The 26100-nt window shown below is 39.0% G+C and overlaps 3 protein-coding genes and 1 pseudogene across 8 annotated transcripts; 2 read left to right on the forward strand and 2 right to left on the reverse strand.

Annotated features, from left to right (window-relative positions):
* Positions 1 to 579: 579 nt before the first annotated feature.
* Positions 580 to 4021, reverse strand: LOC111801747 (E2F transcription factor-like E2FE). 4 transcript variants are annotated; one of them, XR_002816178.2, is made up of 12 exons: positions 3753 to 4021; positions 3601 to 3668; positions 3454 to 3506; positions 3246 to 3323; positions 3104 to 3157; positions 2906 to 3005; positions 2586 to 2662; positions 2420 to 2492; positions 2275 to 2336; positions 1763 to 2162; positions 914 to 1004; positions 580 to 834 (listed from the first exon to the last, which is right to left on the reverse strand). XR_002816178.2 is itself a non-coding variant. In XM_023685885.2 (11 exons), the coding sequence occupies exons 1-11, from the start codon at positions 3851 to 3853 to the stop codon at positions 1393 to 1395; spliced, it is 1152 nt and encodes a 383-aa protein (XP_023541653.1). In that variant the 5' UTR covers positions 3854 to 4019; the 3' UTR covers positions 1170 to 1392. The 4 variants fall into 4 exon arrangements, 2 of the variants coding, with proteins under 2 accessions (XP_023541653.1, XP_023541654.1); XR_002816177.2 differs by having other exon boundaries at positions 914 to 997; positions 3753 to 4020; XM_023685885.2 differs by lacking the exons at positions 580 to 834; positions 914 to 1004 and adding an exon at positions 1170 to 1478 and having other exon boundaries at positions 3753 to 4019.
* A 2617-nt stretch (positions 4022 to 6638) lies between these two features.
* LOC111801748 (anaphase-promoting complex subunit 8) lies at positions 6639 to 11226 on the forward strand. Of its 2 annotated transcripts, none has more exons than XM_023685887.2 (4): positions 6639 to 6875; positions 7226 to 7532; positions 8305 to 9555; positions 9649 to 10130. In XM_023685887.2, the coding sequence occupies exons 1-4, from the start codon at positions 6685 to 6687 to the stop codon at positions 9736 to 9738; spliced, it is 1839 nt and encodes a 612-aa protein (XP_023541655.2). In that variant the 5' UTR covers positions 6639 to 6684; the 3' UTR covers positions 9739 to 10130. The 2 variants fall into 2 exon arrangements, with proteins under 2 accessions (XP_023541655.2, XP_023541656.2); XM_023685888.2 differs by having other exon boundaries at positions 6734 to 6875; positions 7231 to 7532; positions 9649 to 11226.
* A 926-nt stretch (positions 11227 to 12152) lies between these two features.
* LOC111801750 (uncharacterized) lies at positions 12153 to 15979 on the reverse strand. The gene is made up of 4 exons (XM_023685889.2): positions 15820 to 15979; positions 15401 to 15577; positions 13592 to 14890; positions 12153 to 12509 (listed from the first exon to the last, which is right to left on the reverse strand). Exons 1-4 carry the CDS (start codon positions 15832 to 15834, stop codon positions 12477 to 12479), a joined length of 1524 nt encoding a protein of 507 aa, XP_023541657.2. The 5' UTR covers positions 15835 to 15979; the 3' UTR covers positions 12153 to 12476.
* A 1740-nt stretch (positions 15980 to 17719) lies between these two features.
* LOC111801751 (pentatricopeptide repeat-containing protein At1g74850, chloroplastic-like) lies at positions 17720 to 24026 on the forward strand (annotated as a pseudogene). Its single transcript, XR_015422418.1, has 3 exons — positions 17720 to 19753; positions 20586 to 20883; positions 23084 to 24026. The product of XR_015422418.1 is annotated as a pentatricopeptide repeat-containing protein At1g74850, chloroplastic-like (transcript).
* The last annotated feature ends 2074 nt before the right edge of the window (positions 24027 to 26100 follow it).

Raw genomic sequence — 26100 nt, forward strand, 5'->3', positions numbered from 1 at the left:
TTACTAGTGAAACCATCAAAATCAACGTTATATGAAAGTATGAAGCTTAAGGTTCAAGGTTTACCATCGGTTTCAATCCCAACATTTTAAACGAATTCGAGCATAATCCTGCTAGTAACCATCAAAATCTTAGACGCTGCACAAAAGTACGGAGCTTAAGGTTCACGGTTTAGCATCAGTTTCAATCCTAACATTTTAAACCAATTCGAGCATAATCTTGCTAGTCAAACCATCAAAATCTTAATCGCTATACAAAAGTACAGAGCTTAAGGTTCACGGTCTAGCATCAGTTTCAATCCCAACAGTTTAAACCAATTCGAGCATACTCTTACTAGTCAAACCATCAAAATCTTGGAAGCTTTGCGCGGTACAAAAGTACAAAACTTGAGGTTTATAATTTAGCATCAATTTCAATCCGAACATTTTAAACCAATTCAAGCATAATCTTACTAATCAAACCATCAAAATCTTCAACGCTATACAAAAGTACAGAGCTTAAGGTTCATTTTAAACTAATTGGAGCATAATCTTGCTAGTCGAACCATCAAAATCTGAGATGCTGTATAAAAATACGGAGCATAAAGTTCAAGGTTTAGCATCAATTTCAATCCCACGATTTACTCAATCCATCTAAATTGATTTGAACGCAATTCAAACGAACGAACAAAACATCGTTAACCTTCTTTAAAACATCAACAGCCTTCTTTAAAGATCAAAAATTCAAATCCATGACCAGAAATACCTAAACTGGCTGCCTTTGAACCATTCCATTCACAACTGTCATCTACTTTCCCTGGATTTCTCCCATAATTTAATTTTCCAGAGATAGTTCAGCTGGATAAAAGGGAAAAAGATCATGAGGGGCTTAAGAAATCATATGGCATGAAGCAAGTGGAAGATATAGAACAAGTACCAGAACACCATCCAGAATTTGATAAGCCAACTTCTCTGATTGGAATTTATCTTTGCATTCATTTACTTTCACAAGAATTGCATCCTGAAACCTAACAGAACATAAGATTTCCAGACGAAAATTCGAAAACGCATATCATTTTGGTTATAACTGGAAAGCAATTTTCAACGAAGGCGATGTCGCCAATTTCATTGAACACACTGTCGGGGAAAGGGATAGCTACAATAAAATACGAAGATGATGAGACACTAAAGAATGGAGAAAATAAATAAATAACTATGTTAGGCTTGTTTTCAGAATAATACAAACAAACATGAACCTATTGGAAATGTTTTCCACTTTCCAAGATGAACCCTTCTTGGGATGGTGCATTAAGAAAATGCAACCAAGAAAAGGTCTAATTTTCTTGACTAATGGCAGTAGAAACTGCGCTTAATCGAGCTAAACTTATTAACTATTTCGGGCCGAAACAAAGCGGATCAAGATATTTGTATAGGTTTCTTCACTGCTTCAGAATACCATGATTTCCAAGCTTCCACGTAATGGGAGAAAAGTTCTTTTAAGGCTGAGCGATTCCAAGAACAAACACCACAGCATTAGTTTATATCAAGTTTGAAGATCATCGTAAAAATTGTGAACTTGTTGCCTAATGTTGACCAATAAAGGTTACAATATCAAGCATGAGAGAGTACTGAAGTATGATTGAAAATTGTAAACCAGTAGATGTGCTGTGTAAAAATGAAAAGGTGAACAGAGTTTGGACATTCAACCAATTGGTCACTTAGATCAACTACGGCATTTCAAAATAAAGCAGCACTTTGTTCAACTGTGTTTAATTAGGTGCTTTACCTTGGTTGTGATATTGAGGGCGGAATGTCGAGGAAAGGCTTTCCCAATCGTGAGTTCGCTTCACGTTGTTATTGTCTAAGACACCAACTTTAGCTACTGTTACAGGAGCAAATGGTCCAAATTGATAGCTCTTGGAAGTTCGCTCACATTCCTGATCCTGACTGTTCTGGCTGTCATCTTGTGATGAATTCTCGCATGGCACTGGCTTTTGCATGTTAAGGCAATGATTTAAACTCGGATAGGCTGAATTTTCAGTCTTAGTTTTCTTATAACTGACATTCGTTACGTCTGTTCCAAATGCCCTTTTTTTCGACTCTGGAAGAACAATAGGCTCATTCTTGACTTTACCCCTTACTCCCAACCACCTAAACGCTGGCTTTCTCGTGTCAGTTGTATGCGTCTGCATACGATTCAAAAAAAATTCAAACTTGTGCCGAAAAGATAACAAAAAAACAAACAAACACCATGTCTGACATCTTTAAGGTTGCTTGTAGCATGAAGAAATGCAGTACCTTCTCAATTAGATTCATAGAAGACAGAACATTTGCAATGTCGTATAGCCGCCTCACTTTTGCTGCATACGTATAGAGATGAGTTATCATCAAGCGTTTCCCAGTTCACATGTTGAAATTAACAGCAAAGCTTAGGATTCCTTACTTCTCATTATTGATGAATTGTGGCCATCTCCTAATAAGAGCCTCGCAGCTTCATCAAGGGAAATCATATTCACCTGTAATGTCAAAATTATTCAATCAATCAACAGAACTCGAAGAGGATCAATCACAAACAAGTAAAAGATAGGGTGGGGGAAGTTTCCACTCACATGACTGCAAATAAATAGCTTAACAAAATTTTGAGTCAGAAGCGCCAATGATTTTTCCCTCCTATTGTCTGCATAAGCTAATAGAAAGTATAAGGGAACCAGATCGTGGAGGGCAGCCAACTTTTTTATTACATACAACAAATATGAGAATAGGGATTTGAACCACCAAAGAGTAAATGTCTTGACGGCTAACCAATTCTCATATTGACTAAACACAGAGTATCAATTCAAGCAATAAGAAGAACCAAACTGAAAATAAGCAAATGGGCAACTTTCCAAGCAAATTCAAACCCAATTGAAGTACCAAGGAAAGTGCGTACCGGCTTTTAAAGATGATGAAGATTTGGGCATGGTGGCAGTTGAGTTTTGGCTTCCGGTTGGATTGGAAAGTCTTTCATCGTCATCTTCATCATCTGAGACCTAAATGTGACCAAATGTAAGACGAGAAACCCATAAACACACAATGAAGAACAAGGGAAATGAAGGCGTGGGGTTTATAGAATAACTAATTAGCTTACTTTTGCATAATCGGTGCCATCAGATGCGCTGCAATTATCCTTCAACCCTTCCTCCTATCAAACAATTTAGAATGAAGTAAGAAGCAGAAGAAACGAAATCAACTAATCTCCAATTTTCCCTAGAAAATCCGGTTCCACCCACCTTAAGATCTTGCAAGGCCTTTGGAATTGCCCCAAACCCATTCCAACTGTACTGATTTTTCGCCTTTCTGGAGAGAACCTAAATTAATAAGAGAAAGAAGAAGCCTAAGTTAGCACATGCACGGAATTAGACTAAACACAGAACAAACTTTGCGAAACCAAAAAAAAAAAAAAAAAGAGAAAAAACGTGAATGAATAAATAATCCTACCCCGACGCTCTCCAAGACATTCACAATATCATAGATCCGCCGCCTTTCCACACCTACACAAACCAAAACCCCCGAATTTCAGAAAAAAAAACAGCCAAAACCAAAGAACTGAACCCTTCACAGAACGAATTCGAACTAGAATTAAACCTAATCGCGATGCAGCATCATCAAGCCCAATCGAGTGAACTTCATCATGGTTATACAAGCTCAAAAAACTGCACAGCAGAAAAAAACAAATCAAAAGCCGGAAAACACGAAACAAAAAGGCATTAATTACACCATCGGCAAAAGAACCATACTTTGAGCACAAAAGACCGAGGGATTTCTGCTTCCTACTGTAAGTGTGGTGTCTGGAAGACGAAGAATCCGGTAACGCAGAAGAGGATGGCAGAGCCGCCATGAAGTCGTCAGTGTCACCGTCACCGTCTCCGCCTCCGCCGCAGATCTACAAAGAAGTGAAGAAAAGTGTGCAGGAAGTGGGGATGGGAATTGGAGGGAAGAGAGAAATGGGAGATGAGAGAGAGGGTGAATATGGACGGTTGAGATTAAGAAGAGAGATGAGAGAGAGAAAGATGGAGGGAGAAAGAGGACTTTTTGGACTTTGGGCGGGGTGGGGGCGGGTTTTTCGTAATTTTAAAAATTTTCTTTTTTTTTTTTTTAAATAAGCGGGAATTAAATTTTACGCGCCTCCGCCTTCCGTCTGATTTTTCTTTTGGACACGTGGACCTTCTTAGTGGGACCCATTTATATCCTACCTGTCAATTCCCAAAATAATCGCTACCACGTCGGATTTTTCTTTTTATATTTTTTATTTTTCAGCCACGTGGACCTTTCTAGTGGGACCTATTTGAATCCTACCTGTCGATTTCTCAAAATAATCGCTTCCACGTTGGATTTTTCTTTTTATATTTTTTTTATTTTCGAACACGTGGACCTTTCTAGTGGGACCTATTTGAATCCTACCTGTCGATTTCTCAAAATAATCGCTACCACGTCGGATTTTTCTTTTTATATTTTTTATTTTCAGACACGTGGACCTTTCTAGTGGGACCTATTTGAATCCTACCTGTCGATTTCTAAAAATAATCGCTTCCACGTTGGATTTTTTTTTTTATATTTTTTTTATTTTCGAACACGTGGACCTTTCTAGTGGGACCTATTTGAATCCTACCTGTCTATTTCTCAAAATAATCGTTTACGTCGGATTTTTTTTTCATTTGGACACGTGGACCTTTCTAGTGGGACCCATTTGAATCCTACCTGTCAAAATATTTGTTGATTCTAACACCATATTTTAAATATTTGCTGGTGCATTTGTTCGTTTATTAAATTCTTTGTTATGAGCTATTAGGGACGTTTGAAAGACTTGTTGACTCGAATAACTCATATAAATAAATTACAAAGGAAATGGAGAGAACAATAAATAAATACAAGATATTTGTTTATAATAAACGGTAATAGAAAGCTAAATATCTTTAACACCCTTGAAAACTGAGCATCGAATTTAAACAAACGCGAAGTTTTGATCTGAAAATTCAAAGAGAGGTCGACAGAGGGTAGAATTAGAGAAAGAAAACCATCAGCGGACGGTATTGAGAAATAACCATGGGTTGTGGGTTATAGAGACACAAGGCAAAGGCTTCAGAATTAGAGTGATACTCTATTATGAGAAAAGGACAAGAGACACAGCGGGAGGGCTCGACGGTGGCTACAAAGAAGGAAGAGTGGACGTGGTGACAATCAGAACAATAGAGGAAGAAGAGGGTCGAAATTGAGAATGCGGACTCTGGGGTGTATTTTAGACGAAGAAATAAAGAGAGGGGGAAAGACAAAGTGGGGCATGCGCCTTTTTGGACTGGTTTGGTATCGAGCAAATGAGCACGAATATCTCGAGTCATAGCAGGTGGTGAAGTTCCAATGGATGAAGAGGGAGCCACACCCCCCCGAAGCAAAGACGAAAACAGTGTTGAAGCTGAAATAGTCACCACAGTTGACGAAGGGGTCAATTTTGGTGAGGAGGGTACGACGACTTGGTTGGTGAAAAGGCCAGTGTGGCACCCGAATTCAGAAGGTAAATCTCTGCAGTAGGTGGATGGACTTCTCGAGATTCCGTATATTTTCGATGAGAACGATTAGGATTAGAAGGTGAGGTTGCATGTACAGAGTAGGCTTGCAAAGGAAGATTTGGACGCTAAAAAGGTGGAGCCGAAGAGTAATCAATCGACTATGCCTGTAGGAGCCATGGCGACTACACCCTTATAGCGTGGAGAAGAATATAAGTAGAAGATTCAGAAGTTAAGCGAATGCAGCTCTTGAAGACAGTCACGTGTCACGGTCATGCTCATTCAAGGTGTGTTGTTCATGGCCGCATGCCCACGACAAGCCAAACTCTTTATATCTCTCCATGTTCCAATGTTTTACTTTTGTATTTTTAGGAAGTATGACGTTTCGGAAAAATCATGTGTAGGCCTGCCAGACATGAAATGCCAACTTCTCCCTATCAATAGTTATATTAGTTATATACTGGGAGCGGTTGTTGTTGCTCTTTTTCTTGCATATATAACACTTCTTTCAAAACCTCTATTTCGAAAATCTCTCTGCACTCGTTTTCTAAAATCTTCTTCTTAAATCGAGGCCAGAGGCTCGAGCATACGTCGCTTGCCGTAGGCACGTAAGAACGAATTGACTTAGCTCACTTGTTGTTGGAAAGTGAGTGCTGCACAATTGCAAGTCCGCTGCCATCAAAAGTGCTAAAGAAAACCTTGATCGAACCTCTCAGCTATAAATGCCAAGGTTTTCGAACCGGGTCCAATCCAACGAGCCCGCATTCGAGTCACAAGAGCCCATAGGGCATTGTGAACCGTGTCCACAAGATTGGCAAAATCGGCGGCGGCTGCGGCGGCAGTGTCTACGGCGGAGCTAGATTGCGTTTAAGCGTTTTGGTGGGTACAGATAGAGGAAAAAACAACCTTCGTGTTCGTCTTGTACACAAACAGGGGATTGAAACAACTTATTTTCCCACTTCCCCTGAATTTTCCCTCGTATTTTCTCTCAACCCAAACAGAAAAATTCAATCTTTCGATATCATGTGAGGCTTGGGCTTCAACCCACAAGTGGGCTTTATGCATTAGGCCCATGAATGTGAACAAATGATCACGGAAGAGCCGATGTTGAAGTTTAATTTTGTTTCTTTTTAAAAGTTTGGGCGGGCAGGAGCCGGAGCCTCCGAATATGGTGGGGCGAAACGAACAGAAGGCGCATGTTAGCGACGCTCACAATTTGAAGTTTGAGTTACAAGGAAGAGCGCTAGAAGGGCGCCATAGGAGCGGAGATTCAATGAGTTCCAAAGAAAATTGTAGAAACGAGCTTCGTACTGCGATTCGGCAGCTCAGTGATCGTTGTCTCTACTCTGCTTCTAAATGGTACAATCCCCATAGCCCTAAAATTTCTATGTGTATCTGTTTTGGTGCTTCTGATCTGTTCTTCGCTATCAATCTTGTTTGAACTGCTCAAATGCTGGTTTATGTGAATCATTTTGATCTTCGGAGTCCATTTTCTTGGAGTTTAGATGTTAATTTCACATGATTTCTGAGAAATCAGCGGGTAATAACGAATTGATGATGTTGAATCGTGTCTTTATTGCTGGATGAATGTTCTTGATTAGCCCTATACTTTTGAAACAATCGGCAAGCTCTTGTAACGATTAATCTCTGTATATTGTAATGTAGCTTAAAGATTTCATTGAAGTTTTGACATGTCTGTATCTTCACAGGGCAGCTGAGCAATTGGTCGGTATTGAGCAAGATCCAGCTAAGTTCACACCTTCAAACACGAGGTTTCAGCGTGGTAGTTCTAGTATTCGTCGACGATTTCACACGAATGAGGGTTGTTCAACCCCAATTACTGGCTTATCTTATGTATCTACTCCGGTGATGGAGGAGGATGAGGTTGTGGATGGTGATTTTTACCTTCTGGCCAAGTCGTATTTTGATTGTCGCGAGTATAATAGGGCGGCTCATGTTCTTCGGGAGCAAAATGGAAAGAAATCCGTGTTCTTGCGGCTGTATGCTCTCTATCTGGTTCGTTAATCCTTACCATTTGTAATGTTTGTTCCTGATTTTAAGTTCTTGTTATGCGTCGTCGTAAAGTAATCTGACTCGATTGCGTTGGTCCATAAATATTCAGTTGCCGTGATATCTAGTATATGTTTAAATTTTGTTACGTTGATGAATAGAGCCCGTTTTGGTATTACTCGAAAACTCATACGTAATTCTAATAACAAAAACGTATTTGCATCACTATAGTGCCTATTCATGAGCTTTATCACGGTGTAACAGTTCAAGCCCACTGCGAACAGATATTATCTGTTTTAGCTCGTTATGTATGTCATCAGCCTCACGGTTTTAAAACGCGTCTGTTAGGGAGAGGTTTCCACACCCTTATAAGGAATGCTTCGTTCTCCTCTCCAACCGATGTGGGATTTCACAATCCAATCCCCTTGGGGGCATAACGTCCTCGTTGGCACACCGCTTGGTGTCTGGCTCTGATACCATTTGTAACAGCCCAAGCCCACCGCTAACGATATTATCCGCTTTGGCCTGTTACGTATCGTCGTTAGCTTGATGTGTTTAAAATCGTGAGGCTGACGACGATACGTAATGGGCTAAAGTAGATAATGCTATCTGTTATAGCATATAAGGGTTCTAAGGCTTTTCTTTTACCGTTCGATGAATGTTTTGACGTTTCTTGTTTTTATGTTCTATATACTCGCACATATATTTCTTGGTTTCTCTTCTTCTTCAACTTAAAAGCTCCTGCACAAGCTGACAACCGGTGTCTTACTTCGTGTAGGCTGGTGAAAAGCGGAAAGAAGAAGAGGTAGTCGAACTCGAGGGATCATTAGGTAAGAGCGATGCTGTAAACCAAGAATTGGTTTCACTGGAAAGGGAACTATCAACCCTCCGAAAAAACGTCACAGCTGACCCGTTTGAACTGTACTTATACGGACTCGTACTCAAACAGAAAGGCAGTGAAAATCTTTCGCGCACCGTTCTTGTGGAGTCGGTGAACAGCTACCCTTGGAACTGGAGTGCATGGTCGGAGCTGCAATCCTTATGCACCACAATTGACATATTGAACAGCCTAAATCTCAATAACCATTGGATGAAGGACTTCTTTCTTGCCAGTGCTTACCAAGAACTTAGAATGCACAATGAATCCTTGGCTAAGTATGAGAACTTACAAGCTACATTTAGTTTTAGTAATTACATTCAAGCTCAAATTGCAAAAGCTCAATATAGTTTAAGGGAGTTCGATCAAGTCGAAGCAATATTCGAAGAACTTCTTCGGAATGATCCATATCGAGTGGAAGACATGGATATGTATTCAAACGTGCTCTATGCAAAGGAATGCTTCTCCGCCTTGAGCTACCTCGCTCATAGAGTTTTCATGACAGATAAGTATAGACCCGAATCTTGCTGCATCATTGGAAATTACTATAGTTTGAAAGGACAGCACGAGAAGTCGGTTGTATATTTCCGAAGGGCACTCAAATTGAACAAGAATTATTTATCTGCTTGGACTCTGATGGGACATGAATTCGTGGAGATGAAGAACATCCCGGCTGCTATCGATGCGTATAGAAGGGCTGTAGATATAAATTCATGTGATTATCGAGCTTGGTATGGGTTAGGACAAGCTTACGAAATGATGGGTATGCCCTTTTATGCTCTCCATTACTTCAAGAAAGCTGTATTTTTGCAGCCAAACGATTCTCGGGTTTGGATTGCCATGGCTCAATGTTACGAAAGCGAACAGCTCCGAATGCTCGAGGAGGCAATCAAGTGTTACAGAAGGGCTGCAAATTGTAATGATAGGGAAGCAATTGCTCTGCACCAGTTGGCTAAACTACACTCTGAGTTGGGGCAGTCGGAAGAGGCTGCATTCTACTACAAGAAGGATTTAGAGAGAATGGAAGCTGAAGAGAGAGAAGGACCAAATATGGTTGAAGCTCTGCTTTTTCTTGCTACATATTATAAAGCACAAAAGAAGTTCGATGAAGCCGAAGTATATTGTACACGGCTCTTGGATTACACGGGTCCGGTGAGTATTACTGGTTTTGTGCATGCTTCGTTCAACGACACGTAATTCGAGTCTCACTCGACAACGTTTTCTTTTGTGTGTCTTTCGTTGCAGGAGAAGGAAACGGCTAAGGATTTACTTAGAGGAATGAGGCTAGCACAATCTAGCTTTCCATCCATGGATGTCGAGCTCTTTCCTCCGTAAGTTATCTCGGTTGCGACGCCTGATTTTCTAACCTCTTTATTCCAACATTCAGAAACAAATACAGGTCGGTCCATACGGAATAATATATACTGCAAAGTGTTCGGCCTAGCGATCTGCATTTCGTTGAAGTTCCAATGTCGAGGTTCGATGCTTTTATCCTATTGTATTCGTCTTACTCGTTAGCTCAGCTCAGCCCATCCTAGGCTTGGCTGTTCATTCTGAAATGCTCAGTAGAAAGAGCATTTTGATGCCTTGTGGAATCTGTTTTCTGTTGTATCATTGTCGATTGATTCATGTAGCGTTAGAAACTATACTGATTATTAGAACTGCATTTTTTGTGATCATTCTATTGTGCAATACAAGAAGGGCAATTTGTGCACATTGGGAAAGAATGGTGTAATGGGTAACTTTTGAGCTTTTTTTGGTTAAACCATCGTAGATACTGACTCAAACCATCAATCTTTTAGATGATAATAGGTACTTTAGCTAGCGAATTCCCGTTCTAACTGATGAGTAATTACATTTAACCCTTTGAACTCTATTGGATTACAGATTTAGTTAAAAGAACAAGATTATTGTAATGCCCCAGATCCACCGCTAGCAGATATTGTCCTCTTTGGGCTTTCCCTCAAGGCTTTAAAAGGCGTCTGCTAGAGAAAGGTTTCCACACCCTTATAAATGGTGGTCTGTTCTCCTCCCCAACGAATGTGGGACATCAGAATCCACCCCCCCTTTGGGGCCCAGCGTCCTCGCTGGCACTCTTTCCTTCCTCCAATCGATGTGGGACCGCCCCTAAATCCACCCCCCTTTGGGGTCCAGCGTCCTTGTTGGCACACCGCCTCGTGTCTACCCCCTTCGGGGAACAGCGAGAAGGCTGGTACATTGTCCGGTATCTGGCTCTGATACCATTTGTAACGTCCCAGATCCACCACTAACAGATATTGTCATCTTTGGGTTTTCCCTTTCGGGCTTCCCCTCAAGGTTTTAAAATGCGTCTGCGAGGGGAAGGTGTCCACACCCTTATAAATGGTGGTTTGTTCTCCTCCCCAACTAATGTGGGACATCACAATTATTATGAATTCTTTCTCGAGTCAATATGAACATCGTCATTTTCATAGGCGTGTCCATTGAACTCGGCATCTTAACGTTGAACGTAATGTGCATATTCTTTTGGCAGAAATTGGAGCCAATGAACTAACAGTTTAACCTTATGTTGGAAAATATTCCAGGTGTAGGAAAACACTATGCTCCATACTACTGCTGCATAAACATCTGTATGAATGACTTGAACACAGAAAGCTCCATCAATTTAATTGAATTCTCAAACTTTTCTGTTCCCCAAAATAGAACGTTTTCCACGCCCAAGGTTCTGAAGATCCAAGCACACTGAAAACAAATTTGGGTTCAATACAGTTTGTTTCATCAAACACTTGTTTTCAAACTGTCTCAGATTAACAATGAAAGCAAACGTACGAGGAGTATAGTTCACTCGTGTTGTAGCATCTTAATTTCGACTTGGGTCGATCAAGAAGTTGTTGATCGATGGCATAATTTCTGGGGTCGATCAAGACTCCAATCTTGGCTCCTACTTCGCCCTCATCTCTTTTCATGAGCTTGGTTCTTCTTAAGCTTGTTCTGAATGGCCACGAGCTGCGCTTGCTTTTCGAACTCGGAAGCCTTGGAAGGGGCTTGAAGCTTTGACAAAACAACTGAGGAAGGAAGACTACAAAGGCAGAGCGGAGACCAAATCGCTGTTTCAACCTTGTCGCCCCTCCTTTACGAGCTCACTCGTCGTTCCCCACTAGAGATACTTTACTAAAACTTTGGAAAAATCAAAGACAGGTCCTTTCCAAATGGAAGATTCAACATTGAAATCTTTTTTTTTTTTTTGCCCAAAAAAAATATAGAAGAATTGTTCATCAACTTATGAACTTGTTGGATGATGAAAATCCCACATCGGCTAATTTAAGGAATGATCAAAGAATACTATCTTCATTGGAATGAGGTCTTTTGGGGAAGCCCAAAGCAAGGCCACGAGAGCTTATGCTCAAAGTGGATAATATCTGTCATTGATTCTTAACCGAACTAATATGAATATTTTGATGGAATTGTATGCCCACAGAGAATATTCAACATCGATCAACATATATTCCAAGAAGAACAATCAAAACAACAAGAAAAGGACGAGTAGGGGAATCACCTAAAAAAAGGAAATTTTATCCAAAAGGAATTGGAGAAAGGGCAGAGAGAAAGCTGCAAGTTTTGGCTCTTAGCTTCAATGGCAGCTCCTTTTCAGGTAACCAACAACAAGTTTGAACGTTGAATTTTGGACCATTAGAATTTAGAATCTCTCTTTTTCTTACACCATTTAATGGCAGTTCTTTCTCAGCTGCAAAGGAACGAAAACACTACAGTAACGAAAGGAAAATTGGAATATAATTAACTAAACTTTCCCAAGGGGAAAGAAAAATGCCATGATTCAAGGTTTTAATATATATAGTAACGAAAGGAAGGATATAAAGATTACATAAACATTCATAAGTTAGCGGACGATATATATATATATCGATCGTCCATATGGTACTTGCTCATGGCCTGTGGAGCTTCCTTGGAAATCATTTCACTTGCTCAGCAACCAATACTTTCTTGCAAAACAGCCCATATTCAGGTTTTCTTTGTTGCAGTTGGTTTTATTTCTCAAAGCAACAATTATGAATTTCAGGGCAGACAGAGTTCTATCACCGCCACTTCTTCTCAGACAAAGATATGAGCTGCAGAAACATAATTCCAGGATACATGAGTGAACAATGCAGTTTTTTATATGACACCTATCATTTATGACATGAAAGATGTTGAAATGGCATAAAAAGGATGCAAAGATCCCAAACAACAAAACAACAATGAGTTTCATCAAGGTTTTCGAGGTGTATTCTAAACCAAACCAAACAATATACCAGTATGGTAGCTAAAGCTAATATAAAAAGGGTGGAAATTGCAGAAAAAATGGGATCTAGGGGAAGGACAACTCCTTGGTTGCAGCAAGTCTTGTGGCCTAGCAGTAGAATGCCACTGATAAACAGGTCAGAAGGCTACGGCCTAGAAGGCAGGATGGTTGTTGTATATATATATATACATAGTTGAAATTTCTCATGGCATGTGATGTTATTGATCAACTATCTATTTATGTGTTTCTACAGCTTACGATGACAACCAAAGAGAATTCAAATATACAGGAAACACTTAAGAGAGGTTTCTCCATGTTTTGTGTTCTCAGTTTCTCGAAGTGTAAATTTTATAAGAGTTTAGCGGGGAGGGTACCCGAAAATCACCGTTGCATATCAAGGATTTAATATCAAATCAACAAGAACGACAACCATATGCAGGAACCATAACCAATGAAGAAACAACTTGAATGGTAGAGATAAATTATGATATGAAAGGAGATAACACGCATGCGATATGTGTTTCTAACAATTACATTTCTACTAGGCTATATGAGATACTGTATACGATTACCAGCTATGCCTGCAAATACTCGAACTTAAAATCTCCTCCAGATGCTAAATATGAATTTTCTTTCAGTGAATTAGGCTATGAGTAATTTGTAAGAACAGATGCATCGGAGAAACGTAATCCAGAGAAATGGCCAGAAATGCAAGCAGTATAGCAAAATAAAGTTCACAAACATTAGCTACATTGCCTGTTGAGACTAGACAACAAACTATCTCTCATTCAGTACCACGGAGTATTATGCCCTTACCCAGTACTACAAAGTGTGCAATTAACTAATTCCAGATGCTTAGAAACGAAATAGAAGGCTATACCAACACGTCAAAGTAGATATAAAACTAACCTGCCGAGCAACCTGTGCCAATCGACGGTTGTCCCGAGATGATTCTGTCATTAAGCTAAACTTATCTGATTCTGATGATGCACTTTGTTTATCCTTCATCCTTTTCTTTAATATGGTTTCATCAACTGATGATTTCCCATCAGGGCTGCTTAAAGATTCCTTCTTTCGTTTTCTTTGGAATGTATACTTGAGAACTTTATTATCTGACTGTTGACTCGGAATCTCATCAAGTACATCGGAGTTTTTCATATCCAAGTTAACTGATGACTCCTTAACTGGGTCGACGTCTATTTTATAAGCAGAAGCCTCCACATTCTCCCCACATAAATTTTCCTGGCCAGTGAAGTCAGATTTAGCTACAACTGCTATATCATCGTCCGTCATGTTCCTAGGAGGGCAATAATTTATTACTGCTCCATCTCCCTCACTGGCGTCGGGACATCCTGAAGGTGTTGGCATTTCATTTATTTCCGAGAGTACGGGGGTTGAGAGCAAGATTAGACCATTCTGACCATCAATTTCTTTTTTCAACAGACATTCCTCTGAATCATCATTATCCACTGAAAGAGTTTCTGGGCAGTGAAGGTCAGGTGACTTGCGTTGCTTAGTAATGTCATCAAGAACAGGTAAAGCTTTCCTCTTGTTGTACCTAGTAGCTCGTTTTCTTTTTCGGCGGAGGGATTTAATAATTGGAACTTGACTATCCTTGCTTAATAACTCAGGCAATGCCTTGATCTCATTAAAATTCTTCCTTTCTCGACCGATATAATCATCCTTGGCAATGAATGTTTTACACATAAGTTTACCCTCTTCTTCACCCGTATTGAACGCCTTATTCTTGACATTTTCAGCTTGTCCAGCCAGACACACTTTTCGATCAATCAATTTTCTTTCAAATGCACGTACTCTCTGAGTACAGCCATTTCTGTAAAGCTTGGGTTCTTTGCTTCTCATCACCATGGAGGCAAAATCTCCATGAACTTGACCATTATCCATCTGCAATTCATTTTTACTTTCAGGCCAGCTATCAATGCATGTCCCATTTAAAGTTGAATTTATGCTATAAGGTACAATCCTCTCATGCAAGTTCGGCAAGTCCTCCCGAGATGCAACATTACTGGCCAAGTTTTGCTTATCTTCGGGCACTACTTTTTTGTTCCTCACATGTTCCAATTCATCTTGAACTTCCTGCAACTGAGCTCTAAGTTCCCTCACTATGTCCTCAGCTTCCTCAAGCTGGGCTTCAAGTTCTTCGATCTTTTTCTTTTGATTTGAAGACACCGTCTCTGCCTCGCTGACCTGAAAACATGGCATATTTCAGCTCCACACTTGTTCACAAAAATTAGAAAAGCACAAAAAGAAACTTCAGTTTCTTTTTCTGGTTATGTTGAGAAAGATACAACTATTAATAACTTCATTCAAGCATTATTCTGTGTTTCTAGCTCTCTTCATTCTTATTCTTTTGCACAGTTCATTTCAAAATGTTTGGCGCTGTTTTGCAACTGCCGACTTAAATTGATTACAAGGAAATAGTTGATTTAAGCAACGAACAGCCAGAAAATAGCGAGAACTGATTGAATGGCTGTGTAAAAAACTAGCTACAAATTATGAAAGAACGAAATCCGTTACCCAACATTAAAGATTACCAACTAGCGTAAAGATCACAAATTTTTCTTCCAAATCCATTAACAGCAACAGAGTACAAATCAAAACCACCAAGCCAACCACATCAGAACGTGATCCGAAGAACACACAAAAATTCTAAACAAGAAACGGGCAAGCAAGAAACAAACAAACAAACAAACAAACCTTAGAATCCAACATTTGCTTAAGCCTAAGCAGTATCCGGAAAGCCTCATCTTTAGTCGCGGCGAGCTCCTGCTGGAACCGAATAGCGTTCCTCTCAGAAACCATAATACGCGCCGCCGCTTCCTTCGCCGTATTGAGGATTATATCGGCGTAAGCCTTCTTGAGGGCCGTCAATTTCTGAAAACAAACAAAATCCATTACAAAATCAGACGAAACACACCGCTAAATCCCAGTCGAAGGCAGTAAAACAAACTTCAATAAGATCAAAATCACCTCCTCTCACACATTCCCCACCAAAACCACAAATCCAGAGTAAAAAATCCCAAAACAAACAAACAAAGGAAGTTCGTTAAAGCAGCAAGGGCAATCTCAATAGAATTACAGTCGATTAACAAATAGTGGCGATTCGAACAATATACCTCAGAATCTTCCATTACCGATGAATCCAAGAGCCTTCTCCGCTCTTTGCTGATTTATTTGGACCCCGTTGTGAAGAATGAAGAAAAGAGAAAGAATAAGCGCGGAGGTTTGTTCTGTTTCCCCCCCTCGCTTTTACTTCAGCTGTCTGTTACGAACTGAACGACTCAAGTCCAACCCTAATTACCATTTTACCCTCTCCACCCTCCCGTAATTACACCGCCTGCCACTTCAGTGGCCAACCGCAACAACGCCGGTTTTTTTTAATTCCGCCATTAGATTTTTTTTTCTCTCCTCGCACGTATCAGCTCGCGCCAGCTGACGTGGACGTATCGGGCGTAACAGATGGCAATCGTTTAATACATGCTGTGGTTGAATGGACACGTGGACGGTGGTGATTTTGGTTCTACTGTGTGTAGCGAATAGAGTAGCAAATCCTTTTCTGTTTTTTTCTTTTATTTTTTAAGTAGTTAAAAAGCAAACCGTTATTTTATTATTATTATTTTTTTCGGTGTTTTGGAATCTCTGTTCCTAACCTCAAATATTGATGAAAGTGGACCGCCACCTAATTTATTTAAAAAACGACATGTCGTCCAATGAAACAATATACCTTAAATTATATCTCTCGAAGAAAATAATTTGTGTGATGCAATGTCGATGATGCTTAGTTTAGTTCGGGTTGATTTTAGATTAAAAATTTGTATTGAATCGGTATGATATAAAGTTTTTTGTTCTGTCTCATGTCCAAGATCAATACCCGTCCAAGATCTAGACCGTAGGGTATTGTGAGATCCCATGTTAGTTGGCGAGGGGAACGAAACATTACTTATAAATGTGTGGAAACTTTTCCCTAATCGTAAGGCTGACAACGATACAAAATGGAACAAAGTGGACAATGTGGATCTGGGTCGTTACAAATGGTATCAGAGCCGAACACCGGACGATGTGCCAGCTTTTTCGCTGTTCCCCGAATGGGGTAGACACGAAGCGGTGTGTCAGTAAGGACGCTGGGGCCCAAAGGGGGGTGGATTTGGGGGTGGTCCCACATCGATTGGAGGAAGGAAAGAGTGCTAGCGAGGACGTTGGGCCCCCCGAAGGGGGGTGGATTGTGATGTCCCACATTGGTTGGGGAGGAGAACAAACCACTCTTATAAGGGCGTGGAAACCTTCCCCTAGTAGACGCGTTTTAAAGCCTTGAGGGGAAGCCCGAAAGGGAAAGCCCAAAGAGGACAATATCTGTTAACGGTGAATCTGGGTCGTTACAATCTACTAGTATTAGGCTTGGGCTGTTACAAATGATATCAGAGCAAGACATCGAACCGTGTGCTGACGAAAACGATGTGTTCCCAAGGAGAGTGGATTGTGAGATCCCACGAGAGAGGAACAAAACAAGAAATGTGTAAACCTCTCTTTAACAGATGCGTTTTAAAATCGTGAGACTGACGACGATGTATAATGGGTCAAAAGTAGACAATATCTGCTAGTGGTGAACTATTATATTCTCAAAAAATATCTATTGGTTAAAATTAAAATAAATAAATAAAAAAATGATTGTTAAGTTTTTATTTATTTTAAATAAAATTAAAATGAATATTTAGAATTAAAAATTTAATAAATAAATGGAAATAATTTAGTAATCTTCATAATTAATTAGGAAGTTATTATCGTAATTAAAATAAAACTCAATAATGGAAAAGTTAATTAGAGAAAAGAATCCCCTAATTTTTAAATTATATATATATATATTTAATGATCCCGCCATTTTCTCAACGAAACCGGGTCGGAAAGCGGGTAATCCGGTTAACCCGTACCCGTGTTAAAAACCGCCGGTCTTCTTAACTCGAAACGTCACGTTTATATCCATATCATCTCCACGTGGCTTTGACGAAGAAAATTGCAGCTCTCATCTGCTCCCGCTTCCCGCTTCCCGCTCCCGCTCGTTGTTCTTCGCTGCTGCGAGTCCACTGTGAAATCGATTAGCGAATGGGAGAAACTGGATGTGGAATTTTCACTGGTTGTTATCTCAATCTGTTCTTCGTTGTTCGTTAACTGTTCGTCATCTTGTAGGAAAACGATTGCGATTGGGAAATTCCGATTCGCTAATGAGAACTAGTTTCTAATGGCGCTCTCGCCGTATTTGTCCGTGCCGAATCCTTTTCGAACTTCAGCGACTTTTCCGAAACGGTATTTAGAGTCTCATCAACTTCCATTTCTCTCAAATATTTACAATTTCAGTGTTCGCCGTAGATTTTTTCTCAGATGATTGGAGATTGTCCTCCGATGCGGGGAAGTGCCTGGCGAAGCCGATGGATCTTGTTCTTGGGAATATGTCGGTAATTTTTTAGACGGCCAAGTACAGCTATGGTGTTGAAACCGCCACGAGGTAGCATAGCTCGTTGTCTTGATATCTTCAAGAATAGGCTCTCACTCAATGACTTCAGCTTGGATTTTAAGGAATTCGCGGCGTGCGGCGATTGGCAAAGCTCTTTACGCCTCTTTAATACACGCAGCGTCAGATATGGTGCAAGCCGAACGAGTACATCTATGCCATCGTGATCAGCTTTCTCGGCCGCGAAGGATTGCTAGAGATCTGTAGCGAGATATTCGATGAAATGGCGAGCCAGGGCGTGATACGTAGCGTGTTTTCTTATACCGCTTTGATAAATGCCTACGAAACCTCACTCGCACTTCTTGAAAGGATGAAGAGAGAGAGAGAGAGTGTCGCCTAATATATTGACTTACAATACCGTGATAAATGCATGTGCTAGAGGTGATTTAGATTGCGTGGGACTGTTGGGACTGTTTGCCGAGATGAGGCATGAAGGGGTTCAACCTGATCTGGTTACTTAAAATACTTTGCTTAGTGCATGTGCTGCCCGCGGTTTAGGTGATGAGGCAGTGATGGTCTTCAAAACTATGATAGAGGGAGGGATCGTCCCGGAGATAACAACATACAGTTTATAGTTCTAACATTTGAAAAACTGGGTAAGCTCGAGAAAGTTGCTATGTTTTGCTAAAAGAAATGGAGTCCGAAGGGTATATGCCTGACATATCATCCAACAATGTGTGAATAGAGGCATATGAAAATCAGCGTCGATTAAGGAGATCAATGGATGTGTTTAAGCAGATGCAAGCAGCAGGATGCGTGCCAAATTCGTCCACTTACAGCATTCTGTTGAATCTATATGGGAAGCATGGGAGGTATGATGATGTTCGAGAGCTTTTCCTTGAAATGAAAGAGAGTAGTGCTGAGCCAGATGCAACTACTTACAACATTCTCATACGAGTATTTGGAGAGGGTGGATACTTCAAGGAGGTTGTAGCTTTGTTTCATGACTTTCTGGATGAAAAGATTGACCCAAATATCGAAACATACAAGGTGTTAGTATTTGCTTGTGGAAAGGGAGGGTTGCATGAGGATGCCAAGAAAATTTTACTTCGCATGAATGAGAAAGGAATAGTTCCAAGTTCTAATGCGTATAGTGGACTGTTTGAAGCTTATGGACGTGCTGCATTGTATGATGAAGCTCTTGTTGCATTTAACACAATGAACGAAGTGGGAAATAAGTCAACTGTTGATACCTACAATTCGCTAATTCACTCATTTGCTAGAGGTGGACTCTACATGGAGTTTGAAGCAATCTTGTTGAGAATGAGAGAATCCGGCAATTCAAGGAATGTGAATTCATTTAGTGGTATTGTTGAAGGTTATAGGCAAAGTGGTAAGTTTGAAGAAGCTATAAAGTCTTTTGTTGAGATGGAAAAGATGAGATGTGAACCCATTGCGAAGGCCCTTGAGGCAGTTTTAGGTGTTTATTGCTTTGCAGGTCTTGTTGATGAGTGCAAGGAGCAGTTTCATGAGATTAAAGCTTCAGGAATATTACCTAGTGTATTATGCTACTGCATGATGCTGGCAGTTTATGCCAAGAATGACCGGTAATAATTACTGTGTGTATGTGTGTGTGTGTGTGGTATTTGTCTATGAAAGTTATGTTCATTATTAACTCATGTTTTCTTAGTTTTATTTCCAATTGATATAGACTGTTCAGGGTACCTTTCTCTTAAACAAATTTTGTGCTCATGATTCAGTCTATCATAATTTTATTCTATACAGAAATCTGTCACACCTTGAAGGCTGGTTACTTAGAAAATGTGTAGTTATATGAGATTGAGAGATCCCACATCGGTTGGGGAGGAGAACGAAACATTCTTTATAAGAGTGTGGAAACCTCTCCCTAGCTTATGCGTTTTAAAAACCTTGAAGAAAAGCCCGAAAGGGAAAGTCAAAGAGGACAATATCTACTAGCGGTGGCTTGGGCCGATACAGATACAGAGATGGTTGGAGCATTTTAGAGATTTTGAGGGGGAATTGTTAATGGACGACAGTTAGATAAACATCCTTCACTTTCCCTTTTCTGTTAATGTTGTAAGGTCCTCAGAATAGTCTGTTTTGTCTCGAAAAAATTCTTCTTCCTTAAAATCCCTATATCATGCAACATGATCATGACCTTGCCATGTGCAAAAAAGGAACTCATTGTATGGACCATGAAGTCAATGGTCATTTTATACCAAGTTAGAGTTATAGGAAGAGTTTGTCAGTTGTCATCGGTTGTTAACTCTTACCTTGTAAGAACATCATGTGTTTCCTCATTGTCGACATTTTTCTTAGATGATTTCTCCAGCAATTATCACTAATTAACTATCAGAGTTGGACCATTTTAAGAAATATATGGTTTTATCATTACATCTCATAGTCCCTTCTTTCCAGGTGGGATGATGCTTGTGAATTACTTGATGAGACGATTACAAACAGGGTATCCAGTGTTCATCAAGTCATTGGCCAGATGATCAAGGGAGACTACGATAATGGTTGAATATGTTTTTGACAAACTTAATGCTGAAGGGTGTGGATTGGGAATGAGATTTTACAATACACTGTTAGAAGCACTTTGGTGGCTTGGACAGAAAGGGCGTGCTGCAAGGGTTCTCACTGAAGCAACAAAACGAGGCCTTTTGCCTGAAATTTTCCGCAAAAACAATCTCGTGTGGTCTGTGGATGTGCACAGGTAAAATTGGAATCGTTTTTTCTTCCATGCTGGCTGGCTGATACCTGTGCTTGAGTTTATACTAATTCGTATGTCTGGTGAAATTATTACTCTAAATCATTCCCCTCTAAATCTTCCAGAAGCAAAGATATCCAGATCTAGTATAGATCACAAGTACAAAGATGTTGATTCTAAATCAAGTTATAGGACAGGAACTGAGCTCTGACCTCAACCGTCCGAAGGAAATTATGATGTCCCACATTGGTTGGGAGAAGAACAAAACACCCTTTATGAGGGTATGGAAACCTCCCATGGCGGACACGTTTTAAAAACCTTGAGAGGAAGTCCGAAAGGGAAAGTCCAAAGAGGACAATATTTGCTAGAAGTGGATTTGGGCCATTACAAATGGTATTAGAGCTAGACACTGGATTATGTGCCAGCGAGGAGGCTGTTCCCCAAAGGGGTAGATACGAGACGGTGTCCTAGTAAGGACGGGCCCCAAAGGGGGGTGGATTAGACGGGGGTCCCACATCGATTGGAGAAAGGAAAGAGTGCCAGTGAGGACGCTGGTCCCGAAGGGGGGTGGATTGTGATGTCCCACATTGGTTGGGGAGGAGAACAAAACACATTTTATAAGGGTATGGAAACCTCCCCTAGTATACGTGTTTTAAAAAGCCTTGAGGGGAGGTTTGAACGAGAAAGTCCAAAAAGAACAATGTCTGCTAGCGGTGGATCTAGACCGTTACAGAAATACAAGGCTTTGTTGAGGATTGTTGGGAGAGGAGTCCCACGTCGGCTAATTAAGAGGTTGATCATGAGTTTATAAGTAAGAATACATCTCGATTGGTATGAGGTCTTTTGGAGAAACCAAAAGTAAAACCACTCGAACTTATGCTCAAAGTGGACAGTATCATACCAATGTGGAAGTCCGTAGTTCCTACCGAGCTGAGCATCTAGTTTTGTTTTCAAGTCTTGGAATCCATCCCCTCCCATTTTAATTGGTAGGATGTGATCCACAGCGCCAATATCAGCTCTTTGAGTTTGGAAAGAACTCACCAAATGATTGTGAGTTTTCTTGCAACATTGATTGTGATAATTCAGTGTTGAATTAAGGGAAGAAGATGCATGCATAAGAAAGAGGTTAGTACTTCTGTAGCTGTAGAATTAACATTCTTTATTGAAAAAAAGCCGTTTATAGGTAATCATTAGACCAACGGTTTAAATCTCTCTGAACTAATCAGGGAGATGCGATGTGAATATTCTTTATTGGAAAAAACCTTTTATAGGTAATCATTAGACCATTGGTTTAAATCTCTCTGAATTAATCAGGGAGATGCGATGTGAGATCCCACATCGATCAGAGAAAGGAACGAGCGCCAGCAAAGACGCTGGCTCCAAATGGGGTGGATTATGAGATCTTATATTGGTTAGAAAGGAAGACAAAACATTCTTTATAAGAGTTTAAAAACCTCTCTCTCTAGCAGATGGAAAACCCAAAAGAGAAAATAAAAAATAGAAAATAAAAAGAGAACAATATCTGTTAGTCCCGTTTGTTTCTGTTTCTATTTATTTATTTATTTATCGATATTAGAAAGAAAAACTATTCTTTTTTTTTTACATGAATATTACATAACTCTTGGGCGTGTATCCGTAGAGAGATTTATTGATTGGAAACGTCACATCTGTGGTTTCTTATATTCTTTTTTAAGATATGAAATGGAAGAAAGAAGAAAGTAGAAAAGATCCTTAAAAAAAGTACTCTTTGATGGGATGTTCCTCTTTCACGCTTGCCCACACACACATTTCCTGAAGATGCCTTATTCATTTTCTCTCCTATCTTTTTTTTCTCCTTAAGATATGATTTTGACTACATAGATTTTTGTACTTGTTTTTTTTTTTTTTTTTTAATCTTTCTTTTCCCCCATTGATTGGATGCATATTTATAGGAAATTTGTATTGCTAGGAAAATGAAAAACTTTTGAATGAAAAACTATTAACCACACTTTTTAATCTAAGAGTCGAAGCCTACTACTAGCCGATATTGTCTGTTTAGTCTGTTATATATCGTCTTCAGCCTTATGATTTAAAAATGTGTTTGCTAGAGAGAGGTTTTCATGCCCTTATAAGGAATACTTTGTTCCCTTCTCCAATTGAGTAAACTTTTGTTGATCCATTAATATATAATTTTTTTTGTCTTTCAATAATTTTTTTGAAGTTGCAGAGGGAAATCAAACTAACGGGAGAGTTTCAAATGGTGTGAGTTGCTGGAGAAGATGAAGAGTTTTTGATTGATTCATTAAATGGTGACAGGTAATTATACTCTCAAATTGACATTTTTCATCGGTGAATTTGGTTCATTTTACATAGATAAGTTAAGATTACTCATTTTTTTGCTCAACAAATTGATCTTTAGATTCTAAAATACTCATATTTTTAAATATGCTATGACAATAGAACCCGCCCAAAGCAAAGTCATGAGAGTTTATGCTCAAAGTAGACAATATCATACACGGTGGAGAGTTGTGTTCATCTAATATGGTATAAGAGTCATGCCCTAAATTTAGTCATGTCAATAGAATCCTCAAATGTCGAACAAAGGACTCCAAAAGGAGGCTCCTCGAAGGCATCGTAAAAAATGACTAAAACTCCAAAAGAAAAGGAGTCGAGCCTCGATTAAGGGGAGACGTACTTTGTTCGAGGGTAGGTGTTGGATGAAAGTCCCACATCAACTAATTTAGGGAATGATCATGGGTTTATAAGTAAGGAATACATCTCTGTCTTTTCGGGGAAGTCCAAAGCAAAGCCATAAGATCTTATGCTCAAAGTAGACAATATCATACTATTGTAGAGAGTCGTGTTCATCTAACACATCTAATTACAATTATAAGTGCACAATAGAAGTTATCCACGACGTCACTTTTATCAATTTGTTTATTTGTATTTGTATTTGCAATTATTGATCCCATTAAAAATTTCTTAGGTCTATATGCACATTTTAGTACAGATGAATTAATGTTGCATATTCTACTACACATATATTTAATTCAATACAATGTAATCATGTATGGATTATTGATCCATAAACTCTTTTCCTAAGTCTGCACATTTTAGTCGTTGAATTTGCAATAGCATTAATTATAAATAATTTCACACGTTACCATTTATTCGCGCTTGTTAAGGTTTTTCTTTTCTACCTCCAAGTATTTCTCTTTATACGCTTTATTAGCATTCTTATAAGCTTACTAAAAGAGTAAATCCTAACTCGGGTATTTTTAGTCATTTCTCTTGTGAATTCGTTTATTGTTTATTTAATTAGATAGATATCGAACAACCGTCAAATACATAGTTAAAATTTTACATTCTTCTTTGTATAATTTTTCGAAGACATTAAAACTTCATAGATACGTACAGAGAGGTTATCCTTTTATCTCGTGTATAGTAAAATTAAACCTAAACCTTAAAGTTTAGAACTAAACATTGGATTAAAATTATTCTATATCCTTTGTATTTGTTTTTGTATACTTTCTTAGACACTAAGAAACATAATAAGTGGATTAGAAAAAGAAATATGAAAAGGGGAAAATTAAATAGTATTGAAAGGACATATTTTGTCTTTTTTTTTTTTTAAATAAATTTTCAAATGAGACAAAAAAAATTTCAATTATTATTATTAATTTTTAAAAATAAAACCCTTTTTAACTCGGAAATTAAAATAAGCAAATTAAATAAAAACCCTAAAAAAATGTTAAAATTATTATTATTATTATTTATTTTTAAAGTTTCTATGGGTTTCAAATAAATATTTATTATTATTTTACAAGTAATAAATACTAATTTTAAAATTTACTGAAGTGACAAAAAACTAATTTTAAGCGTTTTCGAAAATATATAGACTAAAATAAATCAAATACGGGCGAAGTTTTTATACATTTCTATCTTGTTTGTGGTTTGATAAAAGATAATCGGTTGTAATTGGCTCGTTCTCTTCTCTTTTCCACTCCATCACGTGTCGTCGTAGAATCGAGGTCAAATATTTAGGATAATAGGTGTAGGAGAGAGAGCTAGAGAGAGAGAGGGAGGGAAGGAGTGGTGAATATGGTAGATGAACCCCAGAAGACCTTATCTTGGTTTATCCTCCAAGAAGCACACCACCATTAAAAAGCTTTAGATTACTAAAGCAATTCCAACAACATTAAAGAACATAATGTAACAAAAAGCTTCTTCTTCTTCTTCTTTCTTTCTTATTTGCTTTTTGAATACACCAAAAACGAATATGCTTACTCAACGGTTCATATTTAAATCATACCAAAAAAAAAAGTTTTTTTATTGGCGTTTTTTATAGTGAGGCCGAGAAGATGGAAAGGGCATTTTTGGAACCGACCCAAAATTTCGAGTTTGTTGGGTTGGTGTAACAGCCCAGACCCACTACTGAAGATAGAAAGGGCGTTTTTGGAACTAACCCAAAATTTCGAGTTGGTTGGGTTGGTGTAATAGCCCAGATCCACTGCTGAAGATGGAAATGGCGTTTTTGGAATTAACCCAGAATTTCGAGTTGGTTGGGTTGGTGTAATAGCCCAAACCCACTACTGAAGATGGAAAGGGCATTTTTGGAACTAACCCAAAATTTCGAGTTAGTTGGGTTGGTGTAATAGCCCAGACCCACTGCTAAAGATGGAAAGGGTGTTTTTGGAACCGATCCAAAATTTCGAGTTGGTTGGGTTAATGTAATAGCCCAAACCCACTGCTGAAGATGGAAATGGCGTTTTTGGAACTAACCCAAAATTTCGAGTTGGTTGAGTTGGTGTAAGAGCCCAAACCCACCGCTTTGTCTTCTTTGGAGTTTTTTTTTTTTTTTTTTTTTTTTTTTTTTTTTTTTTTGGCTTTTTTTTGGCTTTTTTTAAGTTTTTAAAACGCGTATAGGGAGAGGTTTCCATACCCTTATAAGGAATGTTTCGTTCCCCTTTCTAACTGATGTGTGTTCTCACAATTGGTGACTCGAACAACCTGAATTGAGTTCACAACACTATCCAACCGAACCTACTTATTCTATAATACATATTACATTAGTAACTAAAATTTCATAAAGTTCAAATATCAAATAGTTACAAACACAACCTATCACTAACATCAATTACAACCATTAAATATTTTTATGATTGGGTTGAGTTGTAACCTTATTTTCAAGTTGGTCGAGTTGACCCGACAACTAAAATGTCAACCAACAAACTGAGCCAAATT

Source organism: Cucurbita pepo, chromosome 9 (genome assembly GCF_057944985.1).
Source record: "Cucurbita pepo subsp. pepo isolate OVF chromosome 9, ASM5794498v1, whole genome shotgun sequence".
Taxonomy (NCBI): domain Eukaryota; kingdom Viridiplantae; phylum Streptophyta; class Magnoliopsida; order Cucurbitales; family Cucurbitaceae; genus Cucurbita; species Cucurbita pepo.